Raw genomic sequence first — 15,272 nt, forward strand, 5'->3', positions numbered from 1 at the left:
ACGGGGACGAGAGGAATACGGTTCATTGGTCTGAGCTGTACAGCTGTTCACACCTGAGCTCCACTTTTCCAGTTGGAGTGAGACTGCATCACTTCAGTCCATCTCTTCCACCTGACATCTCTGTGCAAAATAGCACAAGATGTGACCACTGTCCCTGTACCGGTAAATATCACTGAGTGCTGCACTGCGACATTATCACCTGTCTCCCTGTGCCCTTCTGTGTGTGTGTGTCTGTGTCTGAGGCTGGGCAGGTATAGAAAGTGGGTCACCCAAGGGGATTTTGAGGTGGGGGGTTCCTATCTCCACTCTCCATCTGCTGCCAAACCTTCTCCCTCTTTTCATTGCATTTCTCTCATTCATTCCTTTTTCAATCACCTCCTCTCTCCTCGCTCTTATCTCGCCTCTCAGGCTTCTTCTTCCTCCGTCGCTTCCCTGCGGCCGTCTCCGTCTGTCTGCCTGTGACAATCACTTTCTCTCCCCGTCTTGGTCATCCCTACTTTCTGTGTTGCTGACAAAGCACTCTGAGTGACATTCTCCGGTAATGAGTGACACACCTCTATGAAGGGAGGGGTTGTTATGCTCGTAAGCAGCGTACTCCCACAACGATGCCACAATAAAACCGTTCCGAAATAATTTAGCAGGTGGCCTCGCCCTATTCTCCTTTCTCCGTCTGGTGTTTATGTATTTACTGTACATGGGAAACGCCCCAACCTGCGGTGACACTTCACAAACGCTTTTATACTTCGAAAAACCACAAGAACGCAGAAATCTTGCTCACGTAATGTTGTTCATCTTTTGTGTTCTGATGTCTGCAAGCTATAACTGTCATTTTCTCATTAGGCATGTGAGGTCTGGTGTTATTATTTGCTTAGTGGCTGCTTGAACTGCTGCACTGCAAAAAAAACCCTCCAACTAAGATATGTTATTGTTGAGTCGTAAATTATTTTCTGAAAACAAGCAGAAATCTCCCAGCAGGATCAGATTCCTGACCTGTTTCCAACTAAAATAAACTTGTTTTGAGTGTTTTCTGGATTCACGTGTGATTTTTAAAGCAGTTTGGGATCTCTAGAAGCTGCTCTAAGTTAAACTGTGTAAACCCACCTAAAAATTCTTTTCCTGTTTTCAGAAAAACAAGTCCCGAAGGCAAAATTTAAAACCCAAATAAAACACGAGCAACCGCAGATGTTTTTGCTGCGTGTGGTGCTGCACGTGGTTGTGCGGCACGTGAACTCTGGCCCCTGCCAGACCAACATACAAACACGAACCATACCCTCCCCTCTTGTGTATGCAGTTTGATTCCCAGTGGGACACACACCCAGACAATAGGGATCAGTGCTGCTTCATTAAACCCAGTATGAGATGTGGGGGGACGACCCAGGAGGGTGGTTTAGAGGGTAGGGGGGCTGGTGCGCCTTCAGACGGCTCAGCCACTCCAGCGTGGGGGGTGAGAGGCTGTGCGGTTTTTCCCGGGAAAAACACAGAGGAGTCTATTCTATCAAATGGAGGGATACAATGGGGGCCTTTTTGGCCTGCTGATGGGGTGTGGTGGCACAATGGCTGAGGGGGGTCGGAAAGCGGATGAACAGTCATCATATTCACACCACAGAAAAACACTTTCTCTGTAGTTTGCTAAGATTATTTACAGTCGCCGGTGGTGTTTATAGCTCCAAAAGGAAACCTCAACTATTGCAGCATTCATGTAAACATGGTTGACAATCAATAACGCACAGAAACACACATGACCTCCTCAGCTGTTGTCTGGAGCTTGATTGGTCACGGTGGGATGGATTTCATAGAGAGCAGGGAGAAGGAGGAGGCAGAGTGATGGAGAGGGAATACAACTAAGAGCAGAGCGGCAGGATGATCGAGGGTGCATGTTTGAGGAGAAAACATGGGGTTTGACTGTTAATCAGTATGAGCAGGAGCTGAGAGCATGTCGAGGCATGTCTTTGGAATGCGAGAGGCAGGAGCTTACTGTTAACATGACACCAGAGACTGCAGCTGGAGAGGCACACACACACACACACACACACACACAGAGGAACAGAGAGAGAGGCACGTACAGATACTTGAAAAACATTGGACCCTGCGTCTCTCACATGAAATTCTCACCGCACAAAATACACTTTCAAGTAACTCTAATCTATGAGAGGCACTGACCGCAGCATGAATTCACACAAAGGCTCTCACAAAAACCTACACATTCTTTCAATGTCACTGCACTGTACCACGTCTTTTCAAAGACCACACATTTGTATCTGAGAGATTCCCAAAAATCCACCTTTGTCAGAGTGGTGATTAGCATAAAAAAAAAAGACTGTCAAATTAGACTCCTGGAGTGGGCTTTAAACTGAGAGCCTGCCTCCTTCCTCTCTTTCTTTTCCAGATGACTAGAGAAGCGGGTGTTTGGCGGTGAGGAAGGACGGAAGGGGGGACGGGGACACAAAGGGAAGGGGGAGTGTGGGAAACCTTGCTCAGGCGAGTCCCCCAGCCTCTCAATGAGTCCCCTGACCCAGCTCTGCGCCGTATAGGACAGAATTTACATACCAATACGTGAATCTCATAAACAGACCGAGTGTAATTCATGCACAGGCACCAGAACAGTGACAGACAGGGGTCGGAGCCTCAAGAGCCTCACCGTCGGTGGAGGAGGGAAACACATGCGTTGATGCAGGCGGTAAACAGCAAGCTGTGATGTGTTGTCATTATCTTAAGCCTCTCCAGCTGAAGAAGCTTAAAGACACGGACACTTCATATTGGCTCTACTTCTTTACAGCAAATATAATCTCACACCTTCCCTTCACTGCTGCCACAATGACAAAAGACACAACTCCCCTAGAGGGTAAAAATTATGTCATTAGTAGGAGCGAGATCTGGTTCCCTCTTTGCCCTGGTTGCCTTTGGTCCAAATGGTTTAGCATTACACCTACATCCTCTAACCATCTGGCTCTGCAGTGCGCCAAAAACCCATGACAACACACACTCTGCCATTTGCAGACAGAGGAGCTTTCCTTCTGTTACTAATTGATTAGACGCTGCAGGTATATGGAGTTACTTCAGCAAGCACTCTTCGAGGAAAAGGTATTGAGCTACTGTACGGGTAAGACGAGGTGCTGCTGAGCTGACCACACATTCCCTCTGTAATGCCGTCGATCCCCTCCCTCCTCTTCTACCTCGCCTCCCTCTGCACAGCTTGAGCTTTGCTGTGGATTGCAGGGGAGTCTTAAATGCACAAGGAAAGACTGTCTCAGCATCTCAGCGTAGCCATCTGGACTGGCGCTGATATTTATGGGACAAGTGGACACCTTAGAAACATTCACAAAGAGGAAAGGCAACTCAAAATGATATTTGTGCACCCATAGAGGAATCAGTCATTTTCTTACCTTTCCTAATATGTACACACACACACACACAAACGAAAAGTGTGTGAGCACTTAGTTTACTACGTGTTGAGGGGTGAATGTGTAATCCAGACCAAGATGAGGTGGGATTATGCACAGAACCTTTGACCGGCTTCTCCATGGAATCAGAAAAGATTAGCGAGTGTGTCAGCCCATCCACACACACACACACACACACACACACCCCCGCACACGCTAAGTCACTGGTCAAAACACTACTTAAGTGACATATTTAAATGATACCCAGATTAGATACCTTCTGTGCTCTATATTAGTCAGTATCAATGCTAGCATCCCTTTCTGACCGCGATTCTCGAAAACAAACAATACAAACGTGACAATAACACCACAGACGTAGTCAGCGTACTGTAAACAAGGATTACAATATGATGACGATCTTATCTTTAACTTACCTGCTTATGCAGTTTATGGTCTTTGTATGGTGCACGTGCAGCAGTTCTAAAAATAGCATTTAGTCTGCTTTGCTACTGCTGCTTCTTCAAGCTAATTTACAGTAGCACAGAATACTGGCACACTTTGGGATTAGAATAAAAAAAAACAAAAACAAAAAAAATTCATATTATTTCTAATTTTGTGTCAGACGGGGTCACGTTTCTCACCGTGTGGCGAACATAGCTCGGAGAGACGAAAAGGTGGCTGCGTCCTCCTTCAGGGCTTTGAGCTCATTCCTCAGCTTCATCATGGTCTCGGTCACCATGGCCTTCTCGTTCTCATACTTGCTCTTCAGATTGGCCAGAGCGACTTCAGCTGTCTGTGGGTGGGCGAGAAGAACAAAAGGGTCAGAGCAGCTGGAAGGTGTCGGGGGTGTATTTCCCATCTCAAGAAGTCTGTTCATATGGACCACATCACCTATATATATTTTTTTCAAGCCACTAAGGCTCAGCAGCCTGTAGATGTTATTGTTAGCTGCTGGTTTAAAACCATAGGTGTGTGGTTAATGAGGGGCTTTCATGTCTGAGGTTTAATGGTCACTGAGTAACCACACACATACTTTAAAGGGCTACCAGAGCAACTGCACACACACTGTGTCTCTGGGTTATGGTTCTTTGGAGGGCTGTTCTCCTCGTCCTAACCACACAGATACTGCGGACAGCTGACATCATTGCTGCTGTCTCCAGTGTTTGTTATAGATCTTGTCTGCAATGCATTTGCTGCGACAGCTGAATAGACCTGAAATAGCTGACACCCTCTTCCACTGCTTCTGTCTTTTAATGAAAACTGACAAATGTTTGGGAGCGATACCCACTTAGATGAACACACACTCTGAGTGCATAAAAGACAGAACAACGGACCTGCTTGTTGGCCTTGAGGACAGTCCTCAGGGTTGCGATCTGTTCCCTCTTGGTGCTGAGCAGGGACTTCAGTTTGAGGATCTCCTCCATGCAGGCCTCCTTGTCCTTGTCGGCCACGGTGCCGAGCTCCAGGGAGGCCACCCTCTGGCGCGACAGCTCTGTGGTGCGGTCCACGGCCAGCTGCAGGTGCTTGATCTGGTCTCTGATGATGGCCACCAGGTTATAGATGTTCATGGGCTCGCGGCGGTGGTCGGACACGGGAGAAGGCAGCGAGGAGACTGGTGAAGGGGCTCCGTCGCTCAGGTCAGTCTTAGCGGGATCGGGGAAGAGGCCCTTGGTGAGCAAGATGGGAGAGCGGCGACCGCGGCCCTCTGGGCTGCTGCGACCGCCCTTACCCTCCTTGTAGAAGTCGAGCATGACGCGGTTGGGTGTCTCGTTGTTGCACATGCACACGTGGTTGTAGAGGGTGGCCAGTTCTTCACTGAAGGTGACCAGCTCGTCCTGAGCCACACTTAGGCTACCCTGGGATTCGCCTGCCACATCGCTCAGCTGAGGACGCGGAGAGACAAATTTAAATTAGAGTTTACAAAAACACCAAATCAAGTATTTATCAGGATGACAATATAAAAAGCAGCTTCTCACCTTGCGCAGCTCCTTCTCCAGCTTAACCTTCTCTTCCCTCTCTGACTGACAGGACTTCTCCAGAGTTGCCAGCTTCCCTCCCAGCGTTGTGACATCGTTCTCCAGACGGGTGCGCTCCTCTTCGTAACGTGACTGACAGGCCTGGTATTCTGTCTTCAGAGTCTTCAGTTCCTCCTTCAGCTCTCCTGCCTCAGACACAGCAACCTAGAGATAGAGAATATATAAAAAGCTGAGAATAAACAAAGACGATACACACTCTAAGAAGTTTGACTTTTCTCACTTGACAAAATGTCGATCACCTGATTTTGAATTTAATCTGACTCTTTGTCTCCTACCTTGTACTTGCACTCCAGAATCTCAGGTCCATTGATGTCCACCTCGTAGTAGTCTCCGTCCTCGTGGCTGTCACGTTCTTTCTCGTTGTCCAAGGCAGACTGGCGCTCCTTGCTGGCCTGGAGCTTGCGGATGGCGTTGAGGTTCTCCGTGAGGCGGTTGACCTTCTCCTGATGCTCTGACAGAGCGCCGTTAGCCTGCTCTAGCTGTTTCTGGGAGTCCTGCAGGGTGGACAGCAGGTTGACCTTCTCCCGCTCCATCTGAGGAGAGAGGCAGTGGTGCACAGAGCGATTAGACGTGAGGTCATCACACTATATGTCCGTCATGAGAGTACAGTGCTGCACACATGTCATTTCACATTTGAATTTCTCCGTAATTTGATGGTGTGAATGACTCCTCCAAAGACAGATCATATTAAATCAGTGGATTATCTGTCATGTGGTAACTCGACCCACTATCAGGCTTGTGTTGCCAAAGTATGTGAGGGCTCATTGCCCAGTAGCCCAGCATCAGAGTCAGGGTGACCTTGCCACTTTGCTGGACGGGGTTCAGCTGAGCACTGGCAGAGATGCTTGACGGGTCGTCTTACATGCATGCACACAGTTGTGCTGATGTAAGCACTGAGCTATTTCAGAAAACTGATCTGTAATTATCATTTACATGCTCATCTGAATACATTATTTATTAGCGCGGAATATGTTTCAAAAAGAGATGGAAAGTTTAATTAAGATGGCTTGTCATGTTGAAGAGTTCCCTAATTCACATTATTTTATATCACATGATGTTCTTCTCATGTCACACTTAAAAAATGTCCATAATTTGAATAAAGTCAATACTGGCGCTGACACTCTCACATTACTTTAATTTGTGTGAAAGCTTGTGGGCAGCTAACACATTATTTCCCATCCTACTCCTGCAGAATCCATATAGCATGTTCTTATAAATTCGCCAGGGACTAATAGGGTGGTATCCGAGGAGCGGATGTCGGGATCGATCATTTGAGTACCTAATCAATAAAATGAGATAAGGTATGAGAGGGACAGAGCATGGCTAAATGAGTGAAGGAAGCCTTTTGTTTGCTCTGCTCTGATTCCTGCCTGGTATCTATGGAATGACCTGGCAGGAGGCTCCAGCAGGCAGCATGACACGCTGCTGGGTCATATCAAACACAGGGCTTTGTCACAGCTCGCCAGATTCGGCACATTGACCAGGATGAAAACCAGAGCGTTGCCCAGAGCAGTGCGGCACAGAGGTGACTTCAACTTTACACATTAATCCAGCAACCGTGTTTACGTTTGATGAAGGGAGGCAAAGAAAAATCCTTAATCCCATAGACCTCAAAACAATCATTATCCACAGGTTCCCCGTACTTTCTGGTAACCATGGTGCCCAGTCAGGCGTGGCCTTGGACTCATGGGGTGAAGAGCAAGCAGATGGCAGGTCCGCTGGTGCCACCACCTGCTGCCTCGCAGCCCGGCGGAGCCTGAAGGGTGTGTGCGTCTCCCTGGATTAACTTTGCTGGAAGGGGATTTAGATCCCTGCAGCAGCCTGGGTCAGGATGTAGCCAAAACATACTGACTCACTCACGTCTCAGACACACCTCCACCCCACTCGAATACGTGCCCTGCCATCCTCAGCTGTTTTGTGACAACTACTGTCAATCTAGCTTGTCTGAAGGACAACACAGTATTCTAAGTATGATAAATAATATAATAAGCAAAGACATCTCACCAATCTATTCCCATATCAAGAATATCTACATTAATAATCAAGGTGCTTTATTTCTTTCAACTCTCAGCTTGCTTCTGATCCTCCCTTCACAGAAAGTGAACGCATCACTGCTGAAACAAGTCAATTACATTCCAATCTGTCAGACTGCAAATGATTTATCGGTTGTTACTTGTCTGCAGAATGAATTGGTTATTATTCAGTATAAGCAGATCTCAGAGATCAGCCATATCCTTTACTATGAACAGACAAACAGTAGCCCCTTTTTACACAGAAATCCTGCAAAACTCCTGCAGCGATGTCCCTTCATCACACCTGATTCTTACAGAGCACTAAACAGCACTAGCAAAATGCCTCCCCAGTGTGATTGTAGACACCGGCGCTCTGGAGGCAAAGAAGGTGTCATGGCTGTGATATGTAACACAACCATGTCAGCCTCTTTTGTGACATATATGTGTCGTGCAGCGCTTTTTTTGAACAGTAACAATGGCATAACATGGCAGTAACAATCATTTAACGTCCGTTATATGGAGGTTGATCTTGTCTCCTTCTCAGAGGGTAAGGAGTCCTAGACCTAGTTTTCTCCCCAATATGCAGACATTTTCAGTTGCTGTTCTGCTTCTTTGAGTTAGCTGCTAACTGCTTCTAGCTGCTCTTTAAATCTCCCAATAGTAGGTTGCACACATAACACGTCGTCAGAATGTCACACCCTTCTTGTCCTGCCAGTTACTGCCTCCACTGGCAGCTGGAACAACTCTGTCCCCCCAGTTTGTATCCATACCTTTTAATACAAAACGGTGAGGCTGAATAACACTACAACATTCCCGCAGTGAACAAGCAGGGCTAATGTTTTCAGTTTTCCCATAATAGTTAAGTACAAACCTGCATCAGCTGCTGTTTGAGCTTCTGGATCTCTGAGATGTTGAGTTCGCTCAGCAGGTCGTCCACGAGGCTGGGCGCAGGATGGAACAGCTCTTCCTTCGTGGGTGTGGAGATACGGTTGTCGTAGTTGATGGCATTGGCCAGTTTGGTGAAGCCATTCTCATATCCGTGGAGAGCCTCGTCGTTGTTGGGTTCAGTGGAGGCATCGTCGCTGAACTTGAGGCCATCCAGAGAAATGCTGAGAGGGCTGAGGGGGAAAAATGGGAACTCTGTCATTTAGTGTTCTTTACAGTGTATCCTGAGGCATGTCAGCAGCTTGTTTGTGTGCTTTATACCTGTGACACAGAGTGTCTCCAATGTTCATGTAGTGGGACAGCTCTTTCCTCAGGGACGCTTTCAGCTCACGCTCAGTCTTGATGGTCTCCAGGGCCTCGCCGAGCTGACGATCAGCGATCTCTTTCAGACGGATGGCATCCTCCAGCTGGCTGTTAAGGAACTGAGTGTCCTCCTCTAGACGACGGATCTCATGCTTCAAACCCTCAAACTCCACCTGGGAAAAAGAGGAGAGGGAACACCTTCAGTGTGTTTTGGATCCACAGACAGACAAATACGACTCGATGCATCTCCTACGATAACAAGCTGTCAGGCTGGTTTGTGTGTGGCAAAGCAGCTGGATCAAAAAGAATGGCATTATTCAAGATAATGTTAATGGAGAACATATCCATTTAATTTCCCTTTCTAATTACTTTTAAGATAATTGGATTTGGGAATCCCTTTTTTATACTGGATGTCTAAAAAGTAGGAGCTGCCTTTGTTGTCTTTCATGCCCTCTTTGATGAACACTGAGAACATAATCCAAGATGACAAGGGCATATGGGAAGAATTAACAGCTCAGGCATAAAAGCTAACATCAAATGGAAGTATCCTACTTGGAAATTCAGCTCTGTTTCATGTTTGCAGATGTGCGAAGGCGATTTTTTTTTCCCTTTCCACTCATTTGATTAAACCCAGGAAGTGTGTTTGCTACCACGAAGTGTAAGAATCTCTTTCTGAAGAATGATAGCTGTGAAAGAGTCTGTCAAACACTTCTACAACCAGACGACAGCTCCGAGCATTTGAGAAAACAACACCAGCTGCTTATCGCTTTTCTGAATCAGAGGATGTTTTTATTATCCTGATTAAATCTGAATATTGGAGTGCTCACACTTCTTTTGGCAGTCTAATCAGGATAAGGAGGAGACAGACTGACAGCTGATGAGTGGGAGGTGGACGGCCTGCAGTGCTACTGAGAGGCTGTAAGATAGTATACAGTACATGTGTGTGTTTAAAGGAAAATTATATGGACAAGATGCCCAAATCTACCAGTCTAATTAAGCCTAACCAACAACACTGGATTATGATAACCTGCGGCAAAGGTGAATTTACCAAGAAGGGGATGTTCTGCTGCATGATTCAAACTTTCTGCATCCAGAGCTGCAGCACTGTTTCATCCTCACCTGGCTCTGCTTGAGTGCAGAAACCTGCTTCTGCAGCGAGATGTTCTCCTCCTCCAGCTCAGTGTAGTCCTGTAGCAGACGCGCCTCGCGGAACTTGTACTCCTTGATGTCATCGCGCAGCTGATTCCTCTGGAGCTCCACCATCTGGCTGTTCTGTAGGGCCAAAAGAGATAGACGGTGTAAGAAGAGGAAGAGATGTCAGGGACCACTACTTCAATCTCGTTTGACTGAGTGCGGGAGAGACGGCGATTGATTGGATATTGTTGCTTTAGTGTAACTGTCTGTGTCACATTGGCTCTTTAACGCTCTAAATCTCGCTAGATAAGAAAGAGCTCCCATCTGGCCAAACGTCTCGTGCCGTGTGTGTATGTGTGAGTGTGCGTTTGCCTGTTCATGTTTGAGCGGGAGGTGCCAGGTGTCCCTCCGGGCAGTGGGCCACAAGTGTGCCTGCCTGCCAGCTCTGATGGCACCAAAGAGACTGAAGCCTACTTATGTCTCTAATGGTGACAAGCATTCAGTGGCTGGGAAGAATCGAAGTGGTCTAATTCTCTATAGAGGAGTCAGATTAGGATTCGTTCTCTGTGCAGTTGAATAAAAGGACCACTCAGTGCAAACTGAGGACATGGAGGCTGTGTAAAACGTGTCTGAATTTCAGTGGGAATTCAGAATCGGAACAATTTTCTGCTGACATATGCTCGTATTTTCAGAAGGCATGGGATGAAAATTTTGTGTCATGACTATCCTTGCGCCAGTTACAAGCTAACACTAGTGCTTGTTATATACAGTAAGTGCAGCTGGCTCTCTCTAATCATTAATTATATAAAGGTTAGAGAGGTAAGACACATGCCCATCCCCCACTTATAGACTGTGACACAAACCGAAGGATCCGATCAGCCGCACTGAGCCACCTGTGCCCTCACTACCTCGTCTAGCACCCTGTTTAACCCTCCATCCTCTTCTTTCAGGCTCTGCCGCTGCCCTCCAATCCCCGCTGACTGGCTCATCCCAAAACATTAGAGCCCCACGGCACATTTGGGTGGGGGAAATCTTAGCCGGCGGCCGTTGGGAGAAACAGTAGATAAAAGCTCGCAAGTAAGGGGATACTCGCTGAAGGAGGGAGGGCCTCACCCTTTTTGAACTGAATGCACAAACGTGTGTGTGTGAAATGCGAGAAAGTGGGGGAAAGCACGTGAAATAGATCTGTGTGTTCAGCGATGTCTGAGCTGACCTTGAATGTCCATGTGTGCAAGCAAGCATGAAACTTTTCGACAGTGTGTGTGCAAGTGCATGAATTTAATGGCGCTCTCACACGGCTAGTGTTGCTATCTCCTGATCGCGTGCAGAATGTGTGTACACTTGCATGTGCGTGAGATGGTAAATGAATAATGGCAGTCTCTGTATCTACAGTATGGATATGATTTGCATGTGTGTGTTAATGGCTGTGTGTGTATGTCTGTCTGTGTGTGTGTGTGTGTGAGATGCATGTCTTTCTTTCAGGAGAGCTGGCAGAGATAACCTAATACCAGAGAGACAATTAGCCTCCCAATCCCTTGCCAGGTGGCCCCTTCCTCTCACGCTGTCACCATGTGGCCGCATCACAATCCCTGCTCTCGTATCATTTCAGCGACCACAGGAAGTCGGTCCTGAGAGGCTTTCGCTTTGCTGACTTTCTCGTGTCACCACTCCCTTGAGATTGAGCATCAGTAATATGACTTATTGACGTGGATAATGAGCCGGTGGTGACAGGTATCCTGACGGCAAGACACACCTTTTAATAACTAGAGGGGTCACTGGTTCCTCACCACAGCTTCCTAGTCACACACTATTCATAACTGAGTAAAGTATCACACAGTAATAAAGCTTTATTAATAATCAACACCAATTCACACTCTATTATCTAACTAATGTGTCTCTGGAGACGATCACGCAACCAAAAACAATTTGTTTTACTTACTAACTCTATAATTTGAATTTACTGCTTTTTTTTTGGCTTACTGAGAGGAATGCACTGACAAACACTATGTTGCTGAATCCCCACTGATGAAGAGTACACGCTCCTCATTTGCTCTGTGTAATAATTAATCACTATGTGCAGAGCTGTGCTGCGGCTGACGTTTGAAGGTGCATTAATATTCATCGGGGCTTTGCGCATGTCTAATGAGCGCGGGTGTTTGCAGTGCGAAAGCCCTGATGTTAGTGCTTTACTGAATAATGCATGAGCTTACAATACAGATCAGTCCCTCCACTAAGCCTCTATGCAGTGGTTTTTGACTTCTGAGAGTGAACTGAATTAAAGCAAAAACAAACAAAAAAATGAGAGAGAGAGCTGGTATCAGTCAAAGCATTAATAGGTTGTGTTACTCTAGCTGTCAGCTTTGAGTAGGAGTATCAAACTACACGTACACAATTGTTGTCTTTATCTCCGGTGTAATCACCGCACTGCTGGAGTAATCTCTTGTTTTTAACTCGAAGCTGTGCCAGCTGGTTGCTCAGGTCTTTTCCTGGTCAGGGTTATGTGCCTCAGCTGGAGGGTCAGTGCTGTTCGGTCCCGATGAATACAGGCCGCCACTGAACCTGATTAGGATCCTCCTCCAATCTGATTACAATGCATAGCAGGGCTGTGACCTTTCACCCCGCTTCCACATCCACTGTGGCACTGAGTCCCTCAGAGACTGAGGGGGCGGGGTTTACACTGACCTGCTGTTTGACAGTTGATTTGAGTAGACTCATCAGGGTTGGTCATGTGCGTCCTTGCTTCAAAGTGTGAATCATACTTAATCATGAGGCGCACACGTCTCTCCTGGGAATGTCTGCGTGTTTGAGGGGCCACCAATAGAGTTTGTCAGTGGGAGGCTGTTCATGAGTGTGGACCTATGTGTGTGGTTTGTAATGACCCCCTGCCTGCTGTCACTACAGGTGATGTCTGGGCAGCTGCTTGAATACACCCACACACACACACAGGCAAATGTGTCGCTTCCATGCAAAGTGGGTGGCAGCAAAAACACTAAGTTGTACAAGCATACCATAAACTGGCAGGAGAGGCGAATGCATTTTAGATGTTAAAACTGCAGTGAGGACTAGTGCGTGCATGTGTTACTCTAATGAGCCCTCACTAGGTCAAACAGTGTTACAGAAAGTCACGAGAGCACACATCTCCGTGGGTCACTTTCAGCTCCAAAGCTTTCTTTTCGCCATTAAACTGCTTTTGACAGCACAGTGGGGCTGAGCCTGCTTAAATCTCCCCAAAGCTCTGAGTAATTTCTCAAATGTGTTAGAGCCGCTGTAACCTCCACTTCTATAGGAAATAGCTCCATTACTGAGTAAGCCACGGTGGCAAAGTTTCAGGCTTACTGCAAGTGTAGATTAGGACTGTTTTAATGCTTTGTTAAAGGCTCCGCTCCGGTCTTAATAACTCCAGAGAATTTTTGTAAATATGCATTTCAGCAAATCCATGTTTACTAGCTTTTAACCCCCTGGTTTGGTTCCCTCGAAAGTGCTGCCCAGACTCCCAGATGGCACGAGACTGTATTCTTGATATAATGGCGCAGACGGACTCAATGTAAATATATATTTTTATCTCCTTTCTCCTCTCTCTCTGTTGCACTCTCACTCCGCTGACCTCTATTTCACTCTTCATCCTGCCCACTTTGCACTTCAGTCGAATGCACTACACCAGATTTTTCCGCCAAATTACTATTCCTACAAAGTGCAGAGGGGTTCCCAGATGGTATGACACACACTGCAGGTCAATACTGTTTTTTAAAAACCCCCTCTCGGCTTCTCTTTCGAAAACCACTGACCTCCATTTTGTCATTTCACCAACACTACTGCTCTCGTTTTTCCAACTCCCCCCCACCTCCCATCTCTCCTCCGCGTGTGTCAGTGTGCTTTTAGAGGCCATGCATCAGTCACAGTTGAATTCCTTCCTACTGCTTGAGCTTTAGTTCCATCATATTTGTCTTTCAGATAAAAAAGAAGTTGACACGGACAGTTATTTCACATCTGCCTGTAGATGTCTGGAGATACTGTGCTCCAGCGAGCACTTTTGGTCTTGAGTGTGCTAATGAGAAAAAAACTTTATATGTCCCGTAGGCTCTGCAGCACGTCAAGGTCGCGTCAGCCCGAGTTAAATCTAACTCTACCAAGCCGAGCACATCCCAGGATTACCTTCAGGATGGACGAGAAATGAATCACAGATGCACAACAGCTCAACCAACCCCCCCAGTATAGGTTCAGACAGAGCAAAGGAATAATGAAGCTCAGGGGCCTATTGCTACTGTCAGAGACGAGAATGTGGGTGAAAGCAGATCTGCTTTTATCCTCCTCTTCGCTGCGAGCAATTGTCATTCTATTCAGCCTTCCCAGACTCCATTATGGAGGAAAAAAAACCCCGTCAAGGTCGCACTTTTCAACGAGACAATTAAAAACTAAAAAGTGAAAGGAACCTTGTGAGTGCGACGCTGATGGTACACTGCCCACTGTGTGACTGTGGAAAAGCCCACAGGGTGAAAGTGTGCCTGCGTGCACTTAACAGTGAATTAGTGATTTCGAGGTCATTTGGATGAAAGTGGAGAAATGCGCACGTGAGCATATTCACACCCATTAGCTGAAGTGAATGTGTGGGCATGTTTGTGTGTGTTTATTAGGATGTATTGATCCAGCACAGAAAACCTCTTCAGTGCTATCAGCCGGGGATTTAAATCAAGAACGACACACTTTCAGAGCTTCCTTAAAACCATTACCAAAAGACAAATATTATTAGGGATCAATGGCAATGTATTTTGGAGACGCACCCCTCTCAAGGGCTAAAAATAGCTGTCCATCTTCGAGACATGCCACTCATGAGGCAGCTAACCGAAGTGAGAGTATGATTAGGTGGTGTTGGGTGCTGTGGCCAGATAACCTACATAACATCTGGAGGCTTTGGAGCCAGTTGTGGGTCACTCGTGACAGTGATGGCTGCTGCAGAAATGGAAACTGAAGTAGCATTCGTCTTCTTCTCTTTTTATATTCCTCTGCTGTCTGTGTCTTTTCCTTTGGAGACCAATTTTTTAACTTTCTCTCCCCTCCTCCCAACTAGCACAGGACAGGAGGTCATCTGTCTTGGCATTTGTGTCAAGAAATAATAACGCAGTCGACATCAACACCCCAGAGTCTTCTAGGAGTCCTTTTACATTGGCCTCATGTCAGATGATAATAATAGCAAACAAAGAGCAACCTTTCTTGGCTCCCTTTACTACTCAACTCTGACCTTTCAATAATCAATGTAAAGCTCCAGCGCTGCCGTGACAACCGGAGTCCTGCTCTCATGTCCTACTGCTCCGCCTGCACTCTCATTTCTTCTGATTGCAACAGCAACAATGGGCTTCCTCTCAATGAGCTTTACACCTCTGCCCTCTAAACTCATCCCATCAGTGCAGATACCTTCCTCTCCTCTCTCAATCCCCTGCTCCTCTGTCAGGTGTTTAATCCAGCTA

General features: G+C 46.7%; 1 protein-coding gene across 2 annotated transcripts in view; it reads right to left on the reverse strand.

Moving 5' to 3' along the window:
• LOC126403023 (protein bicaudal D homolog 2-like) overlaps positions 1-15,272 on the reverse strand; it is a 45,232-nt gene that overhangs the window by 6,823 nt on the left and 23,137 nt on the right. For both annotated transcript variants that reach the window (XM_050065417.1, XM_050065416.1), the window contains exons 3-9: positions 9,796-9,948; positions 8,635-8,849; positions 8,300-8,546; positions 5,692-5,949; positions 5,357-5,560; positions 4,715-5,263; positions 4,022-4,173 (exon numbers count right to left, since the gene is read on the reverse strand). In XM_050065417.1, the coding sequence (XP_049921374.1) occupies positions 4,022-4,173; positions 4,715-5,263; positions 5,357-5,560; positions 5,692-5,949; positions 8,300-8,546; positions 8,635-8,849; positions 9,796-9,948 (1,778 nt within the window). The remainder of the gene's footprint in view (positions 1-4,021; positions 4,174-4,714; positions 5,264-5,356; positions 5,561-5,691; positions 5,950-8,299; positions 8,547-8,634; positions 8,850-9,795; positions 9,949-15,272) is intronic.

The sequence above is a fragment of the Epinephelus moara genome, chromosome 16, assembly GCF_006386435.1.
Source record: "Epinephelus moara isolate mb chromosome 16, YSFRI_EMoa_1.0, whole genome shotgun sequence".
Classification (NCBI taxonomy): Eukaryota; Metazoa; Chordata; class Actinopteri; order Perciformes; family Serranidae; genus Epinephelus; species Epinephelus moara.